The sequence below is a fragment of the Rhineura floridana genome, chromosome 18, assembly GCF_030035675.1.
Source record: "Rhineura floridana isolate rRhiFlo1 chromosome 18, rRhiFlo1.hap2, whole genome shotgun sequence".
NCBI lineage: Eukaryota > Metazoa > Chordata > Lepidosauria > Squamata > Rhineuridae > Rhineura > Rhineura floridana.
The window spans coordinates 13,605,985-13,626,840 of NC_084497.1; the positions used below are offsets into that span (position 1 = coordinate 13,605,985).

The window sequence follows — 20,856 nt, forward strand, 5'->3', positions numbered from 1 at the left end:
ACAGCCTATGTTGTGTGACTTCTTGCTGATTAATCAATTAACTCATCTGTTTTTAGAACTGCGTGTAATTGCAGGTGATAAATGCTGTATTTTTAAAGAAGGGGGGGAAGCAAGCATCCTTTCCCACCTCCCCGTCTGCCTCAGCCTAGAAGCGCATTCCCTGTTCTCTCTTACGCAGTAGGGAAGGCCACTTCTGAGACTGCATTTGATGTCTGCGGGCTTTAAAATCATACTTATTTATTGGGCAGTTATAAACATAACAACCAAAACAAGTACAAATTAAAATCATAAAATAAAGTACTTCTATTATTTAGAAAATATATTTTTTTAAATGGGACCTCTTAATAGCAGGCATCTTTTCAGTCATTTGAAATGTTTTCAAAGCCATGTTCGAAAGAATGTGTGGGCACTTCCTTTGGGAGGGAGAACACCAGCCTTGCCCCCACAAAAGTACTGTGAAGGTAATCTGTACCAACTCCACTCCTCACCTTCCAGAAACATCTGTTCAGAGGGCCCTAATTTTGGGAGTGCTCTTTCTGGTATAGCACAGTGGGGAGGAGAGCCTGGCTGGGAGTCCAGAGTCTGTGTGTTCAAATCCCCGCTTGTGCCTCGTGGGTGTCAAGGGCCAGCTAAAGATCACCCCCACATGCCCTGCCACCTGTGCAGCTGTGGGCAAGCTGCATAGTCCCAAGGAGCCCAGTTGCCCCCCAGCTGGCAGGTGTGGACAAGGAAGGAGCTGGCTAGTGCAGCTGTGGCAAACTGAGCAGGCCCTAGCCAGGTGGGGAGGACTAGCCTCAGAGGGAGGCAATGGTAACCCCCCCCTGAATACCACTTACCATGAAATCCCTATTCATAGGGTAGCCATAAGTCAGGATGGATTTGAAGGCAGTCCATTTCCATTTTTCTTTCTGCAAGAACCCAAGTAGAGTATGCAATGGATCGCATTTGGGGTGGGGTAGGATTTTCCCCTCCTCCAAGTGGCTTCCCAGCAACCTTTGTCTTCCGCATGCATATTTTTACATGCTCACCACCAGGGCCAGCGAACCATTGGACAGAATGAGCTGTTTTAGGGTGTCATGAAAGGGTAGCAAATTGTTATTTAATTTATGCATTTTTATTCCTAAAGAGAAAGCTGGGGAGCTGCTGCCAGTCAGTGTAGGCGATACTGAGCCAGATGGACCAATGGTTTGACTCCGGCAGCTTCCAGCTTTGCTATACGAGAGTGGAATGTCCTCCCCCTTCATAATAATCAGCAGATTTGACCATGTGGAACATGCTCAGCATTAGAAACTGGGAAGTAGTTCACTTCCTCCTTTAGGTGTTCGTTTGCCCACTTTTGGCGTTGCCAGTTCATCCCCAGCGCTGCTGCTGCCAGCTGTGAGTGGCAGATTGAGTCTTGCATTTGTTTGAATTTGAAAGCAATGTGATGCAATGCAAATCTGTTTTTTATTTACAAACATAGGAAGCTGCCTTAACCAGAGTGGGACCATTGGGCCATCTCCTTTAGTCTTGCCTCTCTTTCTTGGGATTACCCACCCACTTGGGCACCCACTTGGCGCATGCAGTGAAGTGGACTCTGGCCCATGAGAGCTGATGCCACCGTTAATCTGATAGTCGTTAAAGTGCCACATGCCTTTTTGTTCTGTTTGCTTTTACATTTATTTAATGTTTTTTAAAAATTGTGATCTACTCTGGGCACTGTGGGAAAACAGCATATTAATAAACCAAGCCAACCTTTAACCAACCCTGTGAAAGTGCTTGACAGCAGATTCAGGACAGATGGAAGGAAGTCCTTTTTCACATGAAATGACATGAACTTTGTGGAAATCTGTACCTCCGAACGAGTTGCTGTCTGCTAGTTTAGATGGCTTTTTAGAAAAGGAAGAGACAAATTCTGTCAACAGGGCCTCCACTTTCAGGGACAGTGTACCTCTGTATACAATAGGACAAGGCTTTGCTTTCATGCCATACACATGGGCTTCCCAGAGGCTTCAAGCCCGCTGGATTGGTTGCCCTACCAACCCCTGCAGAAGGCAGGGCATGAAATCGCCACCTATCAGCTGATGGGCAGTACCTTCAAGCCTTGCTTGGCTTGGCTTTTCTTTTGTAGTGATCTCAGATGATAGGTAGGTGCCTGCTGGCCATGGGGGAACTCAGAATCCAGCCTGCCGGATCCACTTCCCTATACTGAGAGTAACGGATCCAGCAGGGCTTCTGTCATAATCTTATCAGAGAAGCAAAGCAGGCCCAAGCAGGCTGGCTCTGCCCTCTGCCATTGTCGTCCCATTCCCCACCTAGGTTTTGACACGCCGGCAGTGCCACCAGCAGGAAGCTATTTGGGAGCTGTTGCACACAGAAGCCTCTTACATCAAGAAGCTGAAGGTCATCACAGATGTAAGTGTTTTTATTGATTTGCTTCCTTTTTTAAAAAAAGTAAACAAAACTGCCCCCCGTCTGGTTTTCAAAGAAACTCAAGGGCTGGGTATGACCCAAACATAAAAAACATCAGAAGATCATGATAAAACAAAATGGGAAATTGGTTAATATTTGTTAATCACAGATATCAACCTGCCACCTCCCTGCACAAAACCCAACACATCTGTTTATTTATTACATTTATACCCCGCCTTTCTTTGTTCATGAAACCCGAGACGGCTTACGCGTGGTTCCCAGGCAGTCTCCCATCCAGGCACCGTCCAGACCTGACCCTGCTTAGCTTCAGCAGGGAGTTGGCCTCTTGTGCCTTCAGACCAGAGCCTGGGATACAAGTTTGTATACGCCAGCCTTGGTGTCCTTGGCAGCCTGCATCAGTTTCAGCTGGCGCAGCCATGCTGGCTGATGTGAGGTGCAGCCCAAAGCATCTGCAGCTCTTGAACTTGGCAAAGGCTGACATACGGCATCGAACCATTAACAGCCTCCTTCAGCCTCATCTTTGTTCTCAGGACCTGGACGAGTAGCAAGTCAGGGGAAAAGGTATCTTCAACAATTTCCCTTGTTTGGATAGAGCGAGGAGCCCGCTCCTCAGCAAATAGAGTTTCTCTGTTTTAAGAGAGAGGAACTGGAAGGAGAAGGATACAGTCTCGTGCATATTTCCTCTTCCAACAAGCCTTTTAAGTTGAGACCTATCCCAGTCTGCGTCTGTGTTCGAATTGCTTGTTAATATGGTTTTTTAAATAATGTTTTTAACCCTTTTTTAAAAGATGTTTTTAAAGCTTTTTAAAAAAATGTTTTTAACGTTGTTTTGTTTTAATGTATTTTAAGGTCTGTTTTTATGATGTTTTAAAGTGTTTTTAGCACTTCTGTTTGAGGCCCTGGGCTCGTGCTGGGAGGAAGGGCAGGATATAAATCAAATAATAAATAAATATTTGGCCGTTCCCTGAAAGGCGGGAGGGTTAGAGCAAATGGTTTTCTGAATTAAAACATGCCTCACGCTCTTAAAAGGAAATTTTTCAAGGTGTATCAGAAGAAGACTCAGCCACCTCTGAAGAGCCCGCCAGCCTGTGTTTCTGCATGAATCAGTGTTCTGGGTATGCTTCCCGATGGGAAGAAGGCCAGGGCGGAGCAGTGACTCATGCAGGGATCCAGTAGGCAGGCTCCTCTGGAGGTGTGAACTTGGAGCCTCTGGTTATTACATTATTGAATTTCTCCCTGGAGTGCCAAACTGGGGACTACTGGGGGGGGGCGTAGGGGTTGATAAGGGAAGAGCTCTGATGTGCATGCTCTCCCCCCAGATTCCCAACATGGAATCAGATCCTGGCTGGTTAGGCAACAGCAACGTGTGTGTCAAGGGGGTCCCTTGGCCACTGGATGGGCGTTCCAGCAAGCCCAGGGAGCCTTTGCCTTCTTCCTCAGGAAGGCTGTCCTTGGAGGAATGGGATGGCTGACCTCCCTGGGGAGGGGATTGTCAGGGTCCTCTCCCTCCTGGGAGGGCCCACCTTGTCCTCATACAGCTATGGGGAAAACCGAGGAGTGCACCAAATTGGGATGGAGTTGGGGCAGCAGTGGGAGGCCTGTGGGGCAGGAGGGACCCCGGCACACCAAAGGGACGGGTGGGTTCCTTTGGGGTTGAGGGTATAGTAGTCTTGCAGCATCCCTGACCATCACCGAAGCAGCGTCAGATCAGCGCCTTGGCTGATGACCAACTCCATCCCACTTTGCTTGCTGGTGCTCTAAACAAATGGAGAACCTCCCCCAACACACGCACACGCTACTGAGCCCCATTGCAATGACCCATCTCTCTCTCTCTCATCAGCTGTTCCTGTGCTGTCTCTTGAGTTTGCAGGAATCAGGGCTGTTGTGTGAGGTAAGGATCCTCCCCCTTTGAGAATCTGCCATCCGCTGTCCTTCCCCAGGGCCAAATCTCAGTTCTTTGTGCCCACGATTAGCCCTTTTCGTGTTCCTGGTAGCAGAGCGTTGTCTCTTGACTGCTCTGAGGAAGGAGCCCAGGTTTTCTTTCTCCGTTTCTGACAAGAAACAGTTTTGTGATCTTTTACTGTTTCAAGAAATACCTTAAGCAATCTCAGAGTGGGGTAAGAGCGTGGCATGGAAAGTGTGGATAGGGGAAAGTTTTTCTCCCTCTCTAACAATACTAGAACTCAGGGACATCCAATGAAGCTGAATGTTGGACAATTCAGGACAGACAAAAGAAAGTCCTTCTTTACGCAGTGCAGAATTAAACTATGGAATTCGCTCCCATGAGAGGCAGTGATGGCCACCAAGTTGGAGGGTTTTAAAAGAGGATTAGACAAATTTGCGGACGAGAAGGCTGTCAACAGCTACAAGCAGAGCTTGGAAAAGTTACTTTTTTGAACTACATCTCCCATCAGCCCCAGCCAGCACCATGCTGGCTGGGGCTGATGGGAGTTGTAGTTCAAAAAAGTAACTTTTCCAAGCTCTGGCTACAAGACACGATGGCTGTGTTCTGCTGTCATAGTCAGAATGCTTCTGAAAAGCAGTTGCTGGAAGCTGCAGGAGGGCAGAGTGCACTTGCGCTCAGGTCTGGCTTCTGGGCTTCCCATAATGGGCATCTGGTCAGTCACTGTGAGAACAGGATGCTGAACTAGATGGGCCACTGACCTGATCCGGCAGGTTCTTCTTATGTCTTGAAGTGTCACGTCTCATGGCAGAGGCTACTGCTTCTAAGACAGATGAAAGTGGTTTTATAGGATCATAGACTCGTAGAGTTGGGAGGGGCCTATAAGGCCATCGAGTCCAACCCCCTGCTCAATGCAGGAATCCAACTTAAAGCATCCCCGACAGGTGGCTGTCCAGCAGCCTCTTGAATGCCTCCAGTGTTGGAGAGCCCACCACCTTCCTAGGTAGTTGGTTCCATTGTTGTGCCACTCTGACAGAGGTTTTTCCTGATGTCCAGCGGAAATCTGGCTTCCTGCAACTTGAGCCCATTATTCCGTGTCCTGCACTCTGGGATGACCGAGAAGAGATCCTGGCCCTCCTCTTTGTGGCAGCCTTTCAAGTACTTGAAGAGTACTATCATCACTCCCCTCAGTCTTCTCTTCTCAAGGCTAAACATGCCAAGTCCTTCTGGTCTCTCCTCATAGGTTTTTCTTTGTGTGAGGCAATTCTTGCAGTGTTCACACACTTCTCTTTTGTGCATCTGGTCAAATATTATTCGGTTTTTCAAACAAAAATCTACTCGACCTGTTTGATCAAGAAAGACAACAGGATAACTGTATTTCTATCAGACTGTAGAGGAGAGAGAGAGAGAAAGGAAGCAGAATCCTTGGCTCTTTTGCCTCCTTCTTTCCCTGAACTGTTACCAGCCCAGCTGGCCGTTCACTTTAAGAACTGCTGCCTGTGTTTGCAACTGTTGGGGTGACTCTTCTGAAATGGTAGAATGTTGAAATTATCCAATGAAACTGATCAGCAAGGCAATTTGGGAAAGACGAGAGAAAGCACACTTTCACACAGTCCATAGTTTCTTTGTGGCTTTAAAAGGGGGTTGGACAAATTTAGGGAGGAGGATGGGGGCGGGTCTGTCAATGGCTCCTGCCACGATGGCTGCGTGGCACCTCTGTGTTCAGAGGGAGCAGCATGCTACCAAATGCCTGTTGCTGGAGGGCAGCAGCAAGGGAGATCCGTTGGCTTGTGAGCTTCCTAGCTGGGATCTGGCCTAGATGGATCTTCAGCCTGATGCAGGAGGGCTGGTTTTGTGTTAGTGTTGAAATATGATATAGGGGTGTAGGAAAAGGCCCTGACGGAGGTAGGGGCGGAAGACTCCGCTGGGCTGTCTGCCCCTCCCTCTAGAACAGGTGTGGGCAGCCTTTGGCCTCCAGAATGCCTGTTCAGGACCTTCTGCTCAGCTTGTAAGTGGTTGGCTCAGGGTGCCCGTAGGCTACCTACCCAGCACGGTTCTGCTTTGGGCCTGGGACCCAAAGTGTGTCATTCTCGCGCCCGCAGGTGGAAGCTGATCGCCTTTTCAGCAACATCCAGGAAATCATCCAGCTGCACCGAGCTCTCTGGAAAAGCGTCATGGCCCCCGTGTTGGACAAGGCCAGGGCCAGCCGGGCTTTGCTGGACCCCAACGACTTCTTCAAGGGCTTCAAGATGGTAAGGGCTTGTGCATGAAAGAGAGGCCTGCCACTGTGTGTGTGTGTGTGATGTGCCTCTGTATGTGCATGCAGCCAGGAGACACTGGCATTTTGTCTCTGAATGTGAGCCAGAGCTGGAAACTCTTCCACCCTCACAGAAGGGCAAGGGCTTTGTTGTATCTGTACAGGGCAGTGGGAAATGCCTCCTGCCCAACCTCTTGAGTCATGCTGTGCTTTGTTACATCAGTATGTTCTCAAGGTTGAGTTTTGGTGCTGAAAACCGGCTGCTAGCGAGGCACGTTGCCGGGCTGGCGAGTGGGGAGGCGGCAAAGGAGGGTAGGGCAGTCTTGGTCTTGTTCCAAGCTCAAATGGAACCCCTCGTAACAGGTTGTCCCTGCTGAACGGGTAGCTGCAATACCACCTCTGGCCACTAGTAGTGGAGGTGCTAGAGAACAGGGGGGGTAACCCACTAGCTTCCTGCTCTGGTGAGCTGCTGCAGTGGTGGCACATCTGGCGGCCAGAATCCTTGGTGTCCGCCACCCGGCTCTGCGCAGGGCCAGGCGGATTGTCCACACAGCCCCACTCGTTTCCTCCACTCCTGCCTCCCTGCGGCCGCATTCTTAGCTCAGCACTTTTCTCTTCCAGTTTGGATCCCATTTCAAACCTTATATCCGCTACTGCATGGAGGAGGAAGGATGCATGGAATACATGCGGAATTTGTTACGGGACAACGAGCTCTTCCGCATCTACGTCACGGTAAGGCCAGGGAAGGGCAGGCGGTTTCCTACACCCCACCCCACATGCCTGGGGGGTGGTTTGCTTTTCTGACTTGTTCTGGGCACAGATGTATCAAGAGGCAGCAAGGGGCATGTAGCACGGCTTGGATCTGCTAAAAGAAAGGGCTGGAGGCCTCCATTGAGACCATGAAGCAGGGGCCGTGAGCGATGTGTGTGGAGCCAGCATTGTAGCTCCTTAGCCAGCGGTGTGGAGCCATTTTCAGTGAAGGACCCCATTAGCTGGGTGGAAAGCGTTGGGAATCCACTCCTGCTAAGCACCTTGGACAGGTCCGTGAAAGTTCAGACTAAAACCTGGAGTGGATTCCACTACCCTGCTGACATGAAGCCACCAGCCGCTATATTTCAGCAGTGAGAGGTGCAAGAAACATAATCACACACAAACACCATTTGCACACATAATGCATGGACTTACCACAATAATAATAATAATAATAAAATTTTATTTCTGAGTCGCCTATCTGGCCGAGTTAACGGCCACTCTAGGCGACGTACATAAAAAGAATAAACACCCTTGACACAGAGACACACAGTTACTATACACACTTTTGACAAACTGTCACACACAAGGATGCAGACACACAGTTCACATAATATGCCTTCAGCACCCAGACGCACAGTTGACACACACTCTGAGTGCACACGTGCAGCCACACAGAGAGGCAGCCTCAAGGCACAATTCCAAACTGGGAACAAGTTCCTACCCCCTCCTGCATGCCCCCGCTCCTCCCTTCTCTTCTGTACACATTTTCCTGGAGCTGGTTGTCGGGCTAGGGTTGGTGGGGATGCGGATGGTGGCCTGTGCCTTGGCCCGGTGCTTCAGGGACTGACCCTGACCTTTTTACCGTTGCAGTGGGCAGAGAAGCACAAGCAGTGCAATCGGCTGAAGTTGAGCGACATGCTGGTGAAGCCCCACCAGCGCCTCACCAAGTACCCGCTGCTGCTGAAGTCGGTGCTTAAGAAGACGGAAGACCCCCGCACCCGAGAAGCCATCATCACCATGGTAACTGGGAGAGGGGGCGAAGGGGACACCTAGTGACACAAACTCAGGGCTCTCCGTACGCTGCATTCAGCCGCCTGCCTGTTGGGGTGGGGGAGATCCAATGAATGAATGAATGGAAGGAACTGTGGGGGGCAACAAATGCCTGCACCCAAACCCAGCTGGGGAAGGACTGCAGCTCTAGTGTGGACAGCGGTGGGGGGGAAATTTGGTCCAGCTTGCATTTAATGGCAACCCTAACCCTGACACACACTTTCTGAGACGATACGAGAACTGAGAAACAGCCACCCTTCAGAACGCTCCTAATTTCATTATGCCATTCTCCAACCTACGATTACAAAAACGCACAGAAATGAATGCGTTTGTGAAAATAACATGCAAAAATGTGTTATATTAGGGGGAAATTGCTTGCAAAAATATGTACATTAGTCAAAACTGCATAAAGAGGTGTGTTTGTTAGGAGAAATGCTGATGAATTTTCATGAGGACTTTTAAATTGCAAACTGCTGCAGAAATTGAAAGAACTGAATTTAAAACGGGGTAAATGAGAAACAGGGAGAACTGAAAGTGAGGAGGTCTCTGGTGGGACAGAACCTGCTTTGCATACTTGGCCACTTGAACCCCTGGCAACTCCAGGTAGGGCCTGGAATGTCCCTGCCTAAAACCCTGGATTGCAGCTGCTTGTCATGCAGAGAACAGCTAGATGGGAGAAGCGGGCTCCGGCTTCCTCTCTTGTAGAGAGGGCCTGGTGGAGCACATGTTTTGTATGCAGAAGGGCCAAGGCTGACTCCATGATGTCCCCGAGGTAGAGCTCGGAGACACCCCTGCCTGAAACCCCTGAGTGCTGCTGCCAGTCAGTGCTGACATACTGAGCTAGATGGATCAGCTCAGGAGGTGGGGCACCTTCCCAAGTTCCACCTTGTTAGTTTGCTTTGCTGCAATACATGGAAGATGTTTTGCAAAGGCCTGCCTGCCTGCCTACCTTAAAGCTGCTCTGCCTGGTGATGCGGTCCTTCTGGATTGTCCTGCTTCATGTAGGTGGTGGAGAGGATCACATGGCTGAACGTTGCCCCAAATGTTTTGCCCGGGGACAGTTAGCAAGAGAGAAGAGACCTACTTTAACCTTTTCCTTGACGTGAAGAGGCAGTCAGTATGCAAATGGCCCTCTGACATGCACACTTCTGCCACAGGCGTCTCAAAAACTGTACCCCTTGCTGCTTCTGAATCTCTAGATCAGCTCTGCCGTGCCATTCACCCTGATGTGCTTCCGTGTTGCCTGCAGGGAGCATAGCCCATTTTTAAAGGGTTGGCTGTTTGCTCTGGTCCAGGGAGCCCCTGCAATTCTGGATGCAGGCCCAGCTACGCCTCTCTAACACAGGGATGGATGAATCTGTCAGTTTCCCACAGTATAATGCAGTTTTCTTGCTAATACATTTGTGTGCACATTTTTTTTTGTTAGAAAACCACATCACAAAATCTGGATGAAGAGGTGTGAATTTTGAAGAACATGTGTGCTTTGGTTCTCTTACTGGTTTGAGAATGTGAATTAGGCACATTCACCTTAAAATATGAAGGGGACAGATTTTCGCCCTATCCCTAATCTAGCAGCAGGGGCCTAAGTTTTGGGTGTTGCCTTCATGCTCCTCCATTTTGGACTCTTTTTGGGAGACATCTACCTAGACCAGCCTCCCCCAGCCTGGTGACTTCCAGATGCTGCTGCTGGACTACATCTCCCATCACCACCCTTGACCGCTGGCCATGCTGGCTGCTGGGAGTTGTAGTTCAACACAGGCTGGGGAAGGCTGGGCTTGGCACGGAGGGAAGCAGGGTGCCACTCTTGCCTTTTGATGCTCTCCTCCGGCAACCTCTGACCAGCCTCTCCCCTTCCAGATCAACTCGGTGGAGCGCTTCATCAACCACGTCAACTCACGCATGCGCCAGCGCCAGGAACAGCAGCGCCTGGCGACCATCGTCAGCCGCATCGACGCCTACGAGGTGGTGGAGGGCAGCACCGATGAAGTGGACAAGGTGGGGCAAGGCTGTGCCCACGAGGTGGCCGGGGGAGGAGGAGGGCCAAAGGAGGCAGTCAGGGCTCTGTGGGCCTCCAGCTCCTGACCATCTTGCCCCCCCTCACCAGATCCTGAAGGAGTTTTTGTGCCTGGACCTGACGGCCCCCATCCCAGGAACCTCACCTGAGGAGACACGGCAGCTTCTGCTGGAGGGGAGCCTTAAAATGAAGGAAGGCAAAGACAGCAAGGTAGGAGCCCCGATGGCCGGGGAAAATGAGTCTGGGGACTGAACCCAGGGCTCTGTCACCCAGGAATGGGTCTTGCATGAGGAAAGTTAGGCAGAAAGGCCTTCTCTCTGATAAGCTAGCTTTCCATGTGCAGTGAGGCTGGGGTAGGAGGGGCATGTTTCACCTTCCCTCTACAGTGGTACACAACATCCCAGGTCCTCCCTGAAAAGTTCTGGTGGCGCCATTTGGCTCCCAGTCCCGTGGCTGCACAGAGCAGGCATCACACAGGATGCGCTTGTTGCTTCATACGTGTTGCCTTCTCCTCCAGATGGACGTTTACTGCTTTCTGTTCACGGACCTCTTCCTCATCACCAAGCCAGTGAAGAAGGCTGAACGCACAAAGGTGATCCGCCAGCCGTTGCTGGTCGACAAGCTGGTGTGCCGTGCTCTCAAGGATCCCGGTGAGGCACTTGCGTGTGTTAGTGGCGGCTGAAGCCTCCATGTTAGTGGGGCAGCGGAATCAACTCCAGATTTTAGTCCAAACTTTCAAGGAGCTTTCAGCACCTTGGACAGCTTCTTGAAAGTTCAGACTACAACCTGGAGTGGATTCCACTGCCCCACCAGCATGGAGCCCCCAGCCGCCACCGATGTGTGTGTCTACATAGATTCTCGCATGCCTGCCAATTCAAGCAAACCAGGGCAATCGGGCAATTTTGGGCAGTAAAATGGTATAAGTCTGCCCCATTGGTGCAGCACCTTTGCCATGGTCCCAATCCAGGTTAGGAACATAACAAGAGCCTGCTGGATCAGGCCAGTGGCCCGTCTCATCCAGCATCCTCATAGTGGCCGACCAGTTGCCCACGGGACGCTCACGAGCAGGACCTGAGTGCCAAGAGCGCTCTTCCTTCCTGTGGTTTCCAGCAACTGGTATTTGGAAGCATCCTGCCTCCGCTTAGGGAGGCAGAGCATAGCTGTGAAGGCCAAGAGTTGTAAGGAGAACCCATATTCCCCCCAGAGAGCTACAATTCCCAGAGGTCCCTGGGAAGAGGGACTGATTATTAAACAGCTTTGAGAATTATAGCTCTGTCTCCTAACAACTCTCAGCACCCTGAAGAAACTACAGTTCCCAGGATTCTTTGGAGGGAGACACCATGCTTGTTTACAGTGGTATGATACTGCTTTAAATGTATAGTATAGATGGGGCCTCAGTCATGCCTATCAGTTTCAATGGGCCTACTCTGAATAGGACTAGCACTGGGTTCAACCTGCAGAGTTTGTGTATTGTTTCAGTGTTCATTAAAGTTCAAAACAGGTGCTTGACAGGCAGCTTCAGGGCCCAGGTTGTTTGCCCGTCTTAGAATTACGTCTCTTTAGAGCTGGTTTGAAGACCCTCCGTGGCGCAGAGTGGTAAGCGGTGGTAACGCAGCCGAAGCTCTGCTCATGGCCGGAGTTTGATTCCAACGGAAGGGGGCAGTCGAATCTCCGGTGAAAGGGGTCGAGGTCCACTCAGCTTCCCATCCATGGTCAGTAAAATGAGTACCCGGCATATGCTGGGGGGTAAAGAAAGGCCGGGGAAGGAACTGGCAATCCCACCCCATATAAATGGTTTGCCTAGTAAACGTCGCAAGACGTCACCCTAAGAGTCGGAAACGACTCGCACTACAAGTGCGGGGACACCTTTACCTTTTTAGAGCTGGTTTGGACTTGCTGCAGGGGAACCCAGAGTTTGATCCTGCGAGTGATCTGAATAAATTATGCAAAACAAGGGGAGAGGGATTTCTGCTGTTTTGCACAGTCTGCTAGCAATAGTACTCGATAGGGGCCATCAAGCACTCCCTCCTCCCCATCACGACTTTGCATTCATAAGGGCTAGAAACATGCCCATTTCATTTTTAAATGAAACCCATGATTCTCAGCAGGCTGAATTGTTTAATTTAATTCATTTTGTTTTAAGTACATTTATATCACACCTTTTTTTCATCATGGATCCCAAAGGGGTTGTAGGTGTTTTCCCTGAGCAGACCCAGTCCTAAGATGAGTCCTGCAGCTGGAGCAGCCCATCTGTTGGGCTTCTTTAGCCCAGGATCTTGTTCTCACAGTGGCTACCAATGGGAAGCCCGTAAGCAGGATCTGAGTGCGAGAGCACACTCCCTATCTGCGATTCCCAGCAACTGGCGTTCAGAAGCATAACACCTCTGATACTGGAGGTAGTGCATAGCCATCATGGCTAGCAGCCACTTATAAGCCTTATCCTCCATGGATCTGACCACTTGCCTTATTTTAAAGCAGTCCAAGTCGGTGGCCATCCCTCCGTCTCCATATTCTCCTGTGCATGTAAAAGATGATATCAGGTGGGTAGCTAGCTCCACCTAGCGGTTGCAGGCAAAAGAACACTGTTGAAGATTTTTTGTAGGTCCGTTCCTGGTCTGTTTCTGTTCCTGCCTCAGTTTTCTTTTGCCTTCACCGAATGTGGTTGGACTCTCTCTGCCTCCGTTGGTTCAGGCCTGTATTGTTTCTTGTGTGCTGTTTTTTGTGTTAACAGCCCTTCAAAGACCTCCATTTGAACCTTTGAGTCAAGGTTCTCTCCGTCTGCTGTCCTTTAAGGTCTTGCTCCTTGTGGCCATTACTTCAGCTCGTAGAGTGTCTGAACTGAATGCCCTATCTGTCCATAAAATGTTTTGTGTATTTCATAAGGATAGAGTAGTCCTACGCACAGTCCCTTCCTTTTGTCCCAAAGTACTGTCTACCTTCCATTGCCAGCAGGAACTAGTGTTGCCATCCTTCTGTCCTAATCCTGTTCATCCTTCAGAGAAGGCCTGGCACTCTCTGGATGTGAGGAGAGCCCTTAAAGTTTATATTTCCAAGACAAAGGCAATCGGAAAACAGATAATTTGTTTCCTTTCACCCAGCATCTCTGGGGAATAAGGTGTCCACTTCTACACTAGCCAGGTGGATCAAGTCATGCATTTCTTTGGCATGTGTCTCTCTAAGAATAGCCCGGCCAGCTGGGATAGTGGCTCACTGCACAAGAGCAGCGGCCACATCAGCGGCCTTTTCTCAGAACGCCCCTCTAATAGAGATTTGTAGGGCAGCAACATGGGCCACACCCAATACCTTCATTAAGCATTACAAAATAGATGCCTATGCATTGGCTGAGGCAGCCTTTGGGAGGAGAGTGCTACAGCACGTGCTCTCAGACCAATCGAAGCCGCAGCCGAGCGAATTTCCCACCCTACATGGGTCAGCTTTGGTATGTCCCACAGGAGAAGAGACATTTGGTCTTACCGTGAAATTGGTCTTCTCTGTACATGTCAAAAGATGATATCAGGGTCACTCCCTAGGGGGGCTGGGCTACCATTACAAGCACTAGTAGACCTTGGGCAGAGAGTGTATGAGTATTGTTGTCTTGTCTCTATTATTGTGTTTCTATCCTGTCTTACTCGTTATGGGCTTGTCATTGAAAACTGAGGCAGAGGCAGGAACAGGCACAGACTAGGAACGGACCTGCGAAAAATCTTCAACAGTTTTGCTTTCAACCACTAGGTGGAGCTAGCTACCCACCTGACATCATCTTTTGACATGCACAGAGAAGACCGATTTCACGGTAGGACCAAATGTCTCACTTGATGCCCTGTGAAAAGTCCTTCCAACATTCAGCTTCCTGCCTAAGGTTTGAGATGACTCACTTTCTATGTTACCTGAGCACAGGAGTAACGCTGCTAATGTCAGACACCCCCCCCCCAACCAACCCTGTGTGTGTCTTTTGCCAGGTTCCTTCCTGTTGATCTACCTGAATGAGTTCCGGAGTGCAGTGTGTGCCTACACCTTCCAGACCAGCGGGCAGTCTCTGTGCCGGAGCTGGATTGATGCCGTCTGCAATGCCCAGGTGGGTCCTGTGAGAACTAAAAGTATTTCCCCCTAAGGGGTGTGTGTGTGTGTGTGTGTGTGTGTGTGTGTGTGTGTGTGTGTGTGTGTGTGTGTGTGTGTGTGTGTGTGTGTGTGTGTGTGTGTGTGTGTGTGTGTGTGTGTGTGTGTGTGTGTGTGTGTGTGTGTGTGTGTGTGTGTGTGTGTGTGAGAGAGAGAGAGAGAGAGAGAGAGAGAGAGAGAGAGAGAGAGAGAGAGAGAGAGAGAGAGAGAGAGAGAGCGCCAACGAACGAACGAATGAACCCTGTGAGGTCCCTCCAGACACTGCTGGACTACAATTCCCATCATCCTTCACTATTCACAATGCTTTTTGGGGCTGATGGGAACTTGAGTCCAGCAATACCTCTCGATTAGACTACTGCAATGCGCTGTACGTGGGGTTACCCTTGAAAATGGTCCGGAAACTACAACTGGTGCAGAATGTGGCGGCTCGGTTGCTTACAAACAGCTGCCGCCGCGATCACATCACACCAGTGTTATTTCATCTACATTGGCTTCCAGTTGTTTTCCGGGCCCAATTCAAGGTGTTGGTGTTAACCTTTAAATCCCTATACGGTCTCGGCCCAGTTTACCTGAAGGAGCACCTCCAGTACCACAAATTAAGCCGCCCGACTAGATCAGCCACGCAGGGTCTTCTCTCAGTCCCACCAACGAAAACAGCTAGGTTGGTGGGTACTAGAGAGAGGGCATTTTCAGTGGCAGCCCCCACTCTCTGGAACTCCCTCCCGTTTGATCTTCGTCATGCCCCTTCCCTGGATACATTTCGCCGAGCCTTAAAAACTTGGCTCTTTGGACAGGCCCTTTGGGATCTCCGGGGTGGGCTAATTTTACTGTGATTGTTTATTGTTTCTGATTGCCCTACATAGTTTTATGCCTGCATTAGTGTTGACTGCATTGTATTTTATTCTGTAATTATATTGTATTTTATTGAATTTTAATATGTACGTCGCCTAGAGTGGCTTCGGCCAGATAGGCGACACAAAAATTAAATTTATTATTATTATTATTATTATTATTATTAATAATAATAATAATAATACCTGGAGGGCTACAGGTTCCCAATTCCTACCCTCAGAGGAGTGTGTATACCATAAACCAAGGGGAGCTCTCCATCTGGCATTGTCCTGGGCAATTGGTGGGGCCATGGGTGGTGGTGGGGGGAGCGAGAGTAAGCAAAGGTGTGAGGTTGCAGAGACTCAGCACCAGCAGGGCGGAAAGTGCACATTCAGTGCTGTGATTCCCTCCCTACTCTTCACGGTGTATAACTGGACTAGGACTCCTGTTGCCCCTGACTCTTGGCCAAGCTGGCTGAGGTTGATGGGAGTTTGGAGTCCGCAGCATCTGAAGGGGGACCAGGTTGGAAAAGGCTGATTTGCAAAGGGGGAAAAAAAACTCTAATTTGACTTGACCTAGGGCTGCCAGCTTCTTAACTCTTAAACAGCAGCTTGCTGTGCACACATTAGCTGGTGATTATGCTTATCGCCATGACCAGAAAAGCTGGCCTGTGGGTTTCTGTAGATCAAGAGGCTGTCATGGGCACAGGAGCAAGTCAGGCTGTTTTTGGGTCATCAGTTGGCAGTCCAAGCTTGAGCAGAGAAGGCGAGTGGGCAGGTAAAAGGTTCATAACACAAACAGCCAGAGCCAGAAGATAAAGGCAAAGCAAGATTCAGCTGTGCTGAACAATCAAAGGAGAGATTCCTCCCCTCCTAAAATTCTCTCCCTCTGCAAAGCACGCATATGCTGGGGTGGGGGAGATTAGTCTGGAAGCATTTGCCTGTCTGCATCGAGGCACAGCCCCGTGTCATGGCGTGCATTTGGATGCGTCCCTGGCCGCTCCAGCTGAAGGAGCTCACTCACGTCGCAGAGCTGGGGAATACGCTGGCCAGCCACTGCCAGCCACGGTAGGCCTTCCACCCCCAACCTGTTGCCCCTCTGACACTTTGGGCTACAACTCCTAGCAGAGCGCGAGGCGCACTGGCTGGGCCTGGTGGGAGTTGTAGTCCAAAACAGCTGGAAGGCAACAGATTCTGGAAAGCCGGAGTTAACAGCCCTGGGCTAGCTGTAGTTGTGGATATTGTTTTAAGGCGGGGGTGTGTTCAAATTCATGACTGTCTCCCAGATGCATTGAAAGTGAAGCAGGCCCCTGAGGGCAGTCCCTGGGTCAGTTTTTGACTAGCCCCTGGCCCTCTGTTTTGGGGTCACATTTCCTCCCCAAGAATCTCTCCCCTTTGCTAGTTCTGCCTTTCCTTTTGCCTTGCACTTGTCTTCACCAATGGCCCTGGCTGTGTCTGCATATCATAGTTACCCCTGGTTTGTTTTAACCATGGTTTCTTCAACAAGCCACAAATTGTCCCACAGACAAGCAAAGAATCTACATCTTCTTTTTCCAAAGCTTGGTCTGTTTTCCAGCTGCTCTCACTGCGAGCCTTTGTAGCTTGGTGAGCGTCCAGGGATGGGGTGCCCAAACAACTCAGGGTGAAGCAAGACTTATGGGTTCAGACATAATGCCAAACCATAGCTAAGAAAAGCCTCAGTTTGTAAGCCAACTACAAATCATGGCTTCACATCATATTTGTTGCAGGAAAACGAACCATGGTTAGTCTGCTGGGCTGGGTTTGGACAAACAAACCGTGGCTTAGGTATTACATGTGAACCAGGTGTTTGCTTGCCTGGATCTCCATCTGGGGATGTTTCTTTGCAGTTACTAGACCACCAGTTGGGTGTCTTCTGCTTTCTTGTCTCTCTGGAGCAGGGTGTGCCAGGTACTTAAAAGACTGGCTAGAGGCCCACGACACAAATTTGCACAAAAACCGCTCACGGTGATTTATATGTTTAGATGCATCTGGGCAAATTAAGATGCTGGGAGCTTGGTCCATAATACCCTGTAACAATACCCCTGCTCTGGAGTGTCCACTGAGTCTTTCTGAGGAATGACAAAATCAGTTCCATCTGGCGCTTCTCTGATGCTTTCCGTGGTTTCTGTGCTTCCCACGCATTCTTGCAGAACAAGCTTCAGCACCTGCGCCCCCAGGAGCACCAGCGGAGCCAGCAGCAGCAGCTGCAGAGCCTAGAGGAGGAAGAGGAGGAGGAAGAGGATGGGGAGAGTGGCACCTCAGGGGCCAGCTCCCCCACAATCCAACGCAAGAGCACCAACAGCTTGGATTCGCAACAGTGGTATGCTTGGAGTGGAAAGAACTCAGCATGGGTCTGAAAGGCAGCCGCAACCAAGCACATGTCCGGGGTGTGGAGCCTCACAGGCAACATTCCCAGAGCTGCAGGCCGGTGGTGCTCCAGCCGTGCAGCGGCCAGAGGCTTCTCTGGTGCACGCACCTCTCTCCGTCCAGGCGAGCGTGAGGCAGCCAGACAGAAAGCACTTGAGGAAGGTTCAGAGTACGGCTAGTGAGTGGTGTGTCCTCTCCTGGGAGAATCCCGAGGGCCACATAGAGAGGCCTGGAGGGCCACCCTGTTAGGCCAAAGGTCCCACCCAGGCACAAGAAGGTCCCTGATGGATCAGAACAAACCACTTCTATCCTCTTTTCCACAGTGACAGACCAATGGTTCCTTCTCAACCTGGGGGGACTTAACGAGTGGGGTACTGCAGGGCTTGGTCCCTCAACATTTGTATGAACCACTTGGATGAGGAGGTGCAGGGAATGCCAATCAAATTTGCAGATGATACAGAATTGGGGGGCATAGCAAATACCGTGGAAGACAGAAACAAAATTCAAAGGGACTTTGATAGGCTGGAGCATTGGGCTAAAAACAACAGAATGAAATTCAACAGGGATAAGTGCAAAGCTCTCCACCTAGGAAAAAGAAACCAAATGCACAGTTATAAGATTGGGGATACTTGGCTCAGCAATACGACATGTGAGAAGGATCTTGGAATTGTCGTTGATCACAAGCTGAATATGAGCCAACAGTACAATGTGGCTGCAAAAAAGGCAAATGCTATTTTAGGCTGCATTAACAGAAGTATAGTTTCCAAATTGTGTGAAGTATTGGTATGACCATGGAATCCTTGACTTAGGGAGGTGGTAGGCTCTCCAATACTGGAGGCATTCAAGGGGCAGCTGGGCAGCCACTTGTTGGATATGCTTCAATTTGGATTCCTGCAGTGAGCAGGGGGTTGGACTCGATGGCCTTATAGACCCCTTCCAACTCCAGCAGGGCTGTTCATATTTTCTGATAAAGGGGTAGACATATTTATAGTATAGACATCTATCAGTGGTCCTTTGCCATGATAGGTAACATGGAACCTCCAGATTCAGTGGCAGTATAACTTTGAGAATTATTTATTTATTTATTAAATTTATATGCCACCCTACCACCCAGAAGGAGTCCAGGGTGACAAACAAATGATAAAACACTGAAAACATCTTTTAAAAACAATCTTAAAAACAGCTTTTTTATAAAAAAAAAAAAATTCCAACACAGGTGCCGATTGGGAATATCAAATGCTGGCAACAAAAAAGCCAAGGAAGGTCACCTCGATGCCGTTTGTGAGCTAGATAGGCCACAGGTCTGGCTCAAAGTGAGGGAGGCTCCAACGGGATGCACTTGTATGGTGCTCTGTGCCTCTTTCTCTGAACTGGTTCTGCTCAAACGCAAGGCACCCTGCAGTGTCTCATTCCCCAAAAGGCCCCTTGACGTTGTTTCATTTTATATAATTGATCTCCTGCCTTTCAGTTCAAGAACCTACAAAAGCCAAGATAAGAACTGCTCTGTCAAACACAAAGTTTTATATATATAAAAAAGCTGTTTGGCCTGCTTTGAATGAAGGTCTCTCTTTTCCCTCTGGTGGATGAAATGTGCTTCTGGCTTTAATTCGGGGGGGGGGGGGAGTAGGCTTCACCTGGCAGAGATTTTGGAAACTTTGCATTCCAGTGGCAATATATCCTGATTAAAATGCCACAACTCCTTAACCATGGCAGCCAAACCCCGTCCCGGCAAGAATAAAAAATCCAGGAAGGTGAAAATAAGATGCAGGCAAACAGATTTCCTGTGTGGGAGATGCCAGTCCTTCCCCATATAAAAAGGCCCCCAGGCTTCCATAAATGACAGAACCGGCTCCTCATTACAGATCCTGAGCATTCCCCTGCAAGGGGAGCACCCTAAGGGAGAGCAGGCCCACTGAGGCGCCCTAGGCCCGGGCCATGCGCGGTATGCAGCTGTGCAGTGCTGTCCAGCCCTGTGCCTCTATACCGGGCACTCACACTGTGTGGAAAGGGAGGGGGTCAAAGGGCAGAGGCCTGCCGTTTTGAAGGGTAGTGGCAGCACCTTGGACCAAGCCTGACAGCCAGTCGGCAGCCGCCCTGTGACCTTTCACTGCCTTCCTTTGCAGCCTCTCGGACGGCTCCACCGAGACTATTTCTGTTGTGGTGGTCGATGCCAGCGATGGGCCCTCTTCGCCCAATTTTGAGGCTGCTCCCTTTGGCTCCCCATCGGATGAGGCTTCCATCAGCACCACGGCCTCCTCCACGCCCTCCTCCCTGGAGCTGTGCGAGGTCCTCCCGGCCAGCGCCAACTGCTGTCTCAAACCAGAGCCTGGCCCGTGCCGCTCAGCCTCCATCGACAGCGCCTACGGGACTCTCTCGCCCACCTCTGTCCAGGAGTTTGCCGACCAGCAGCGACGACGGCAGCAGCAAGAGGCCACAGGGGCTGCGGAGGATGAGGCACCCTCACAACGGGCTAGCTCCCCAAAGCTGCGCAGGCAGACGCCGGTCCAGCTCCTGCCTGTAAAGACCAAGGTGCTGAAGTCCAAGTCGGAGGCAAACCTCTTGCAGCTGGTCCCGGCTGCTCTGCAGCTGACCCAAAGCAAGAGCCTCTCTGAGCTCTGCCCAGTGCTGTTCCTGCTGGGCTCTCCGCGGACTAACGGAGCCAGGAGCCAGGGGTGCGCGGGCGCCTGCAGCAGCAGCAGCAGCAACAGCAGCACCTCGGAGCTGTCGGAGGCTGAGGAGGGGCCACTGAGCAGGATCTGCCTCTCTCCAGAGCTGGCTGCCACCTCTCAAGAAGGGCCGCGGCCTCCTTGCTGGCTGGCCAGAGAGGGCCGGAGAGGAGAGGAGGTGCCTGCCGCCTGCCGGACTCTGCTGGACCCGCCGGCAACCCAGCATCGCAAGCTGACGCTGGCGCAGCTCTACCGCATCCGGACCACGTTGCTCCTCAACTCCACGCTCACTGCCTCGTGAGTGCTGCTGGGTCAATGGGGGGCGGGCAGAGAGGTGGGCTGACAGAATAGATCAGCCAAGGTGGTGCCCTCTGGAGATGGTTGGACTGCTGCTCCCGTGAGCCCCAGCTGGCACGGCCAGTGGTCATGCATGACGGGAGTTGCAGGCCAGCAGCGTCTAGAGGGCA

The 20,856-nt window shown here is 50.6% G+C and overlaps 1 protein-coding gene across 6 annotated transcripts in view; it reads left to right on the forward strand.

Moving 5' to 3' along the window:
• The window catches only part of PLEKHG5 (pleckstrin homology and RhoGEF domain containing G5), a 98,648-nt gene that overhangs the window by 74,741 nt on the left and 3,051 nt on the right, over positions 1-20,856 (forward strand). For all 6 annotated transcript variants that reach the window (XM_061600765.1, XM_061600766.1, XM_061600764.1 and 3 more), the window contains 11 exons: positions 2,299-2,394; positions 4,253-4,303; positions 6,418-6,567; positions 7,194-7,304; positions 8,196-8,345; positions 10,233-10,370; positions 10,480-10,599; positions 10,907-11,039; positions 14,349-14,464; positions 17,507-17,676; positions 19,847-20,686. In XM_061600765.1, coding sequence (XP_061456749.1) covers positions 2,299-2,394; positions 4,253-4,303; positions 6,418-6,567; positions 7,194-7,304; positions 8,196-8,345; positions 10,233-10,370; positions 10,480-10,599; positions 10,907-11,039; positions 14,349-14,464; positions 17,507-17,676; positions 19,847-20,686 — 2,075 coding nt within the window. The remainder of the gene's footprint in view (positions 1-2,298; positions 2,395-4,252; positions 4,304-6,417; positions 6,568-7,193; positions 7,305-8,195; positions 8,346-10,232; positions 10,371-10,479; positions 10,600-10,906; positions 11,040-14,348; positions 14,465-17,506; positions 17,677-19,846; positions 20,687-20,856) is intronic.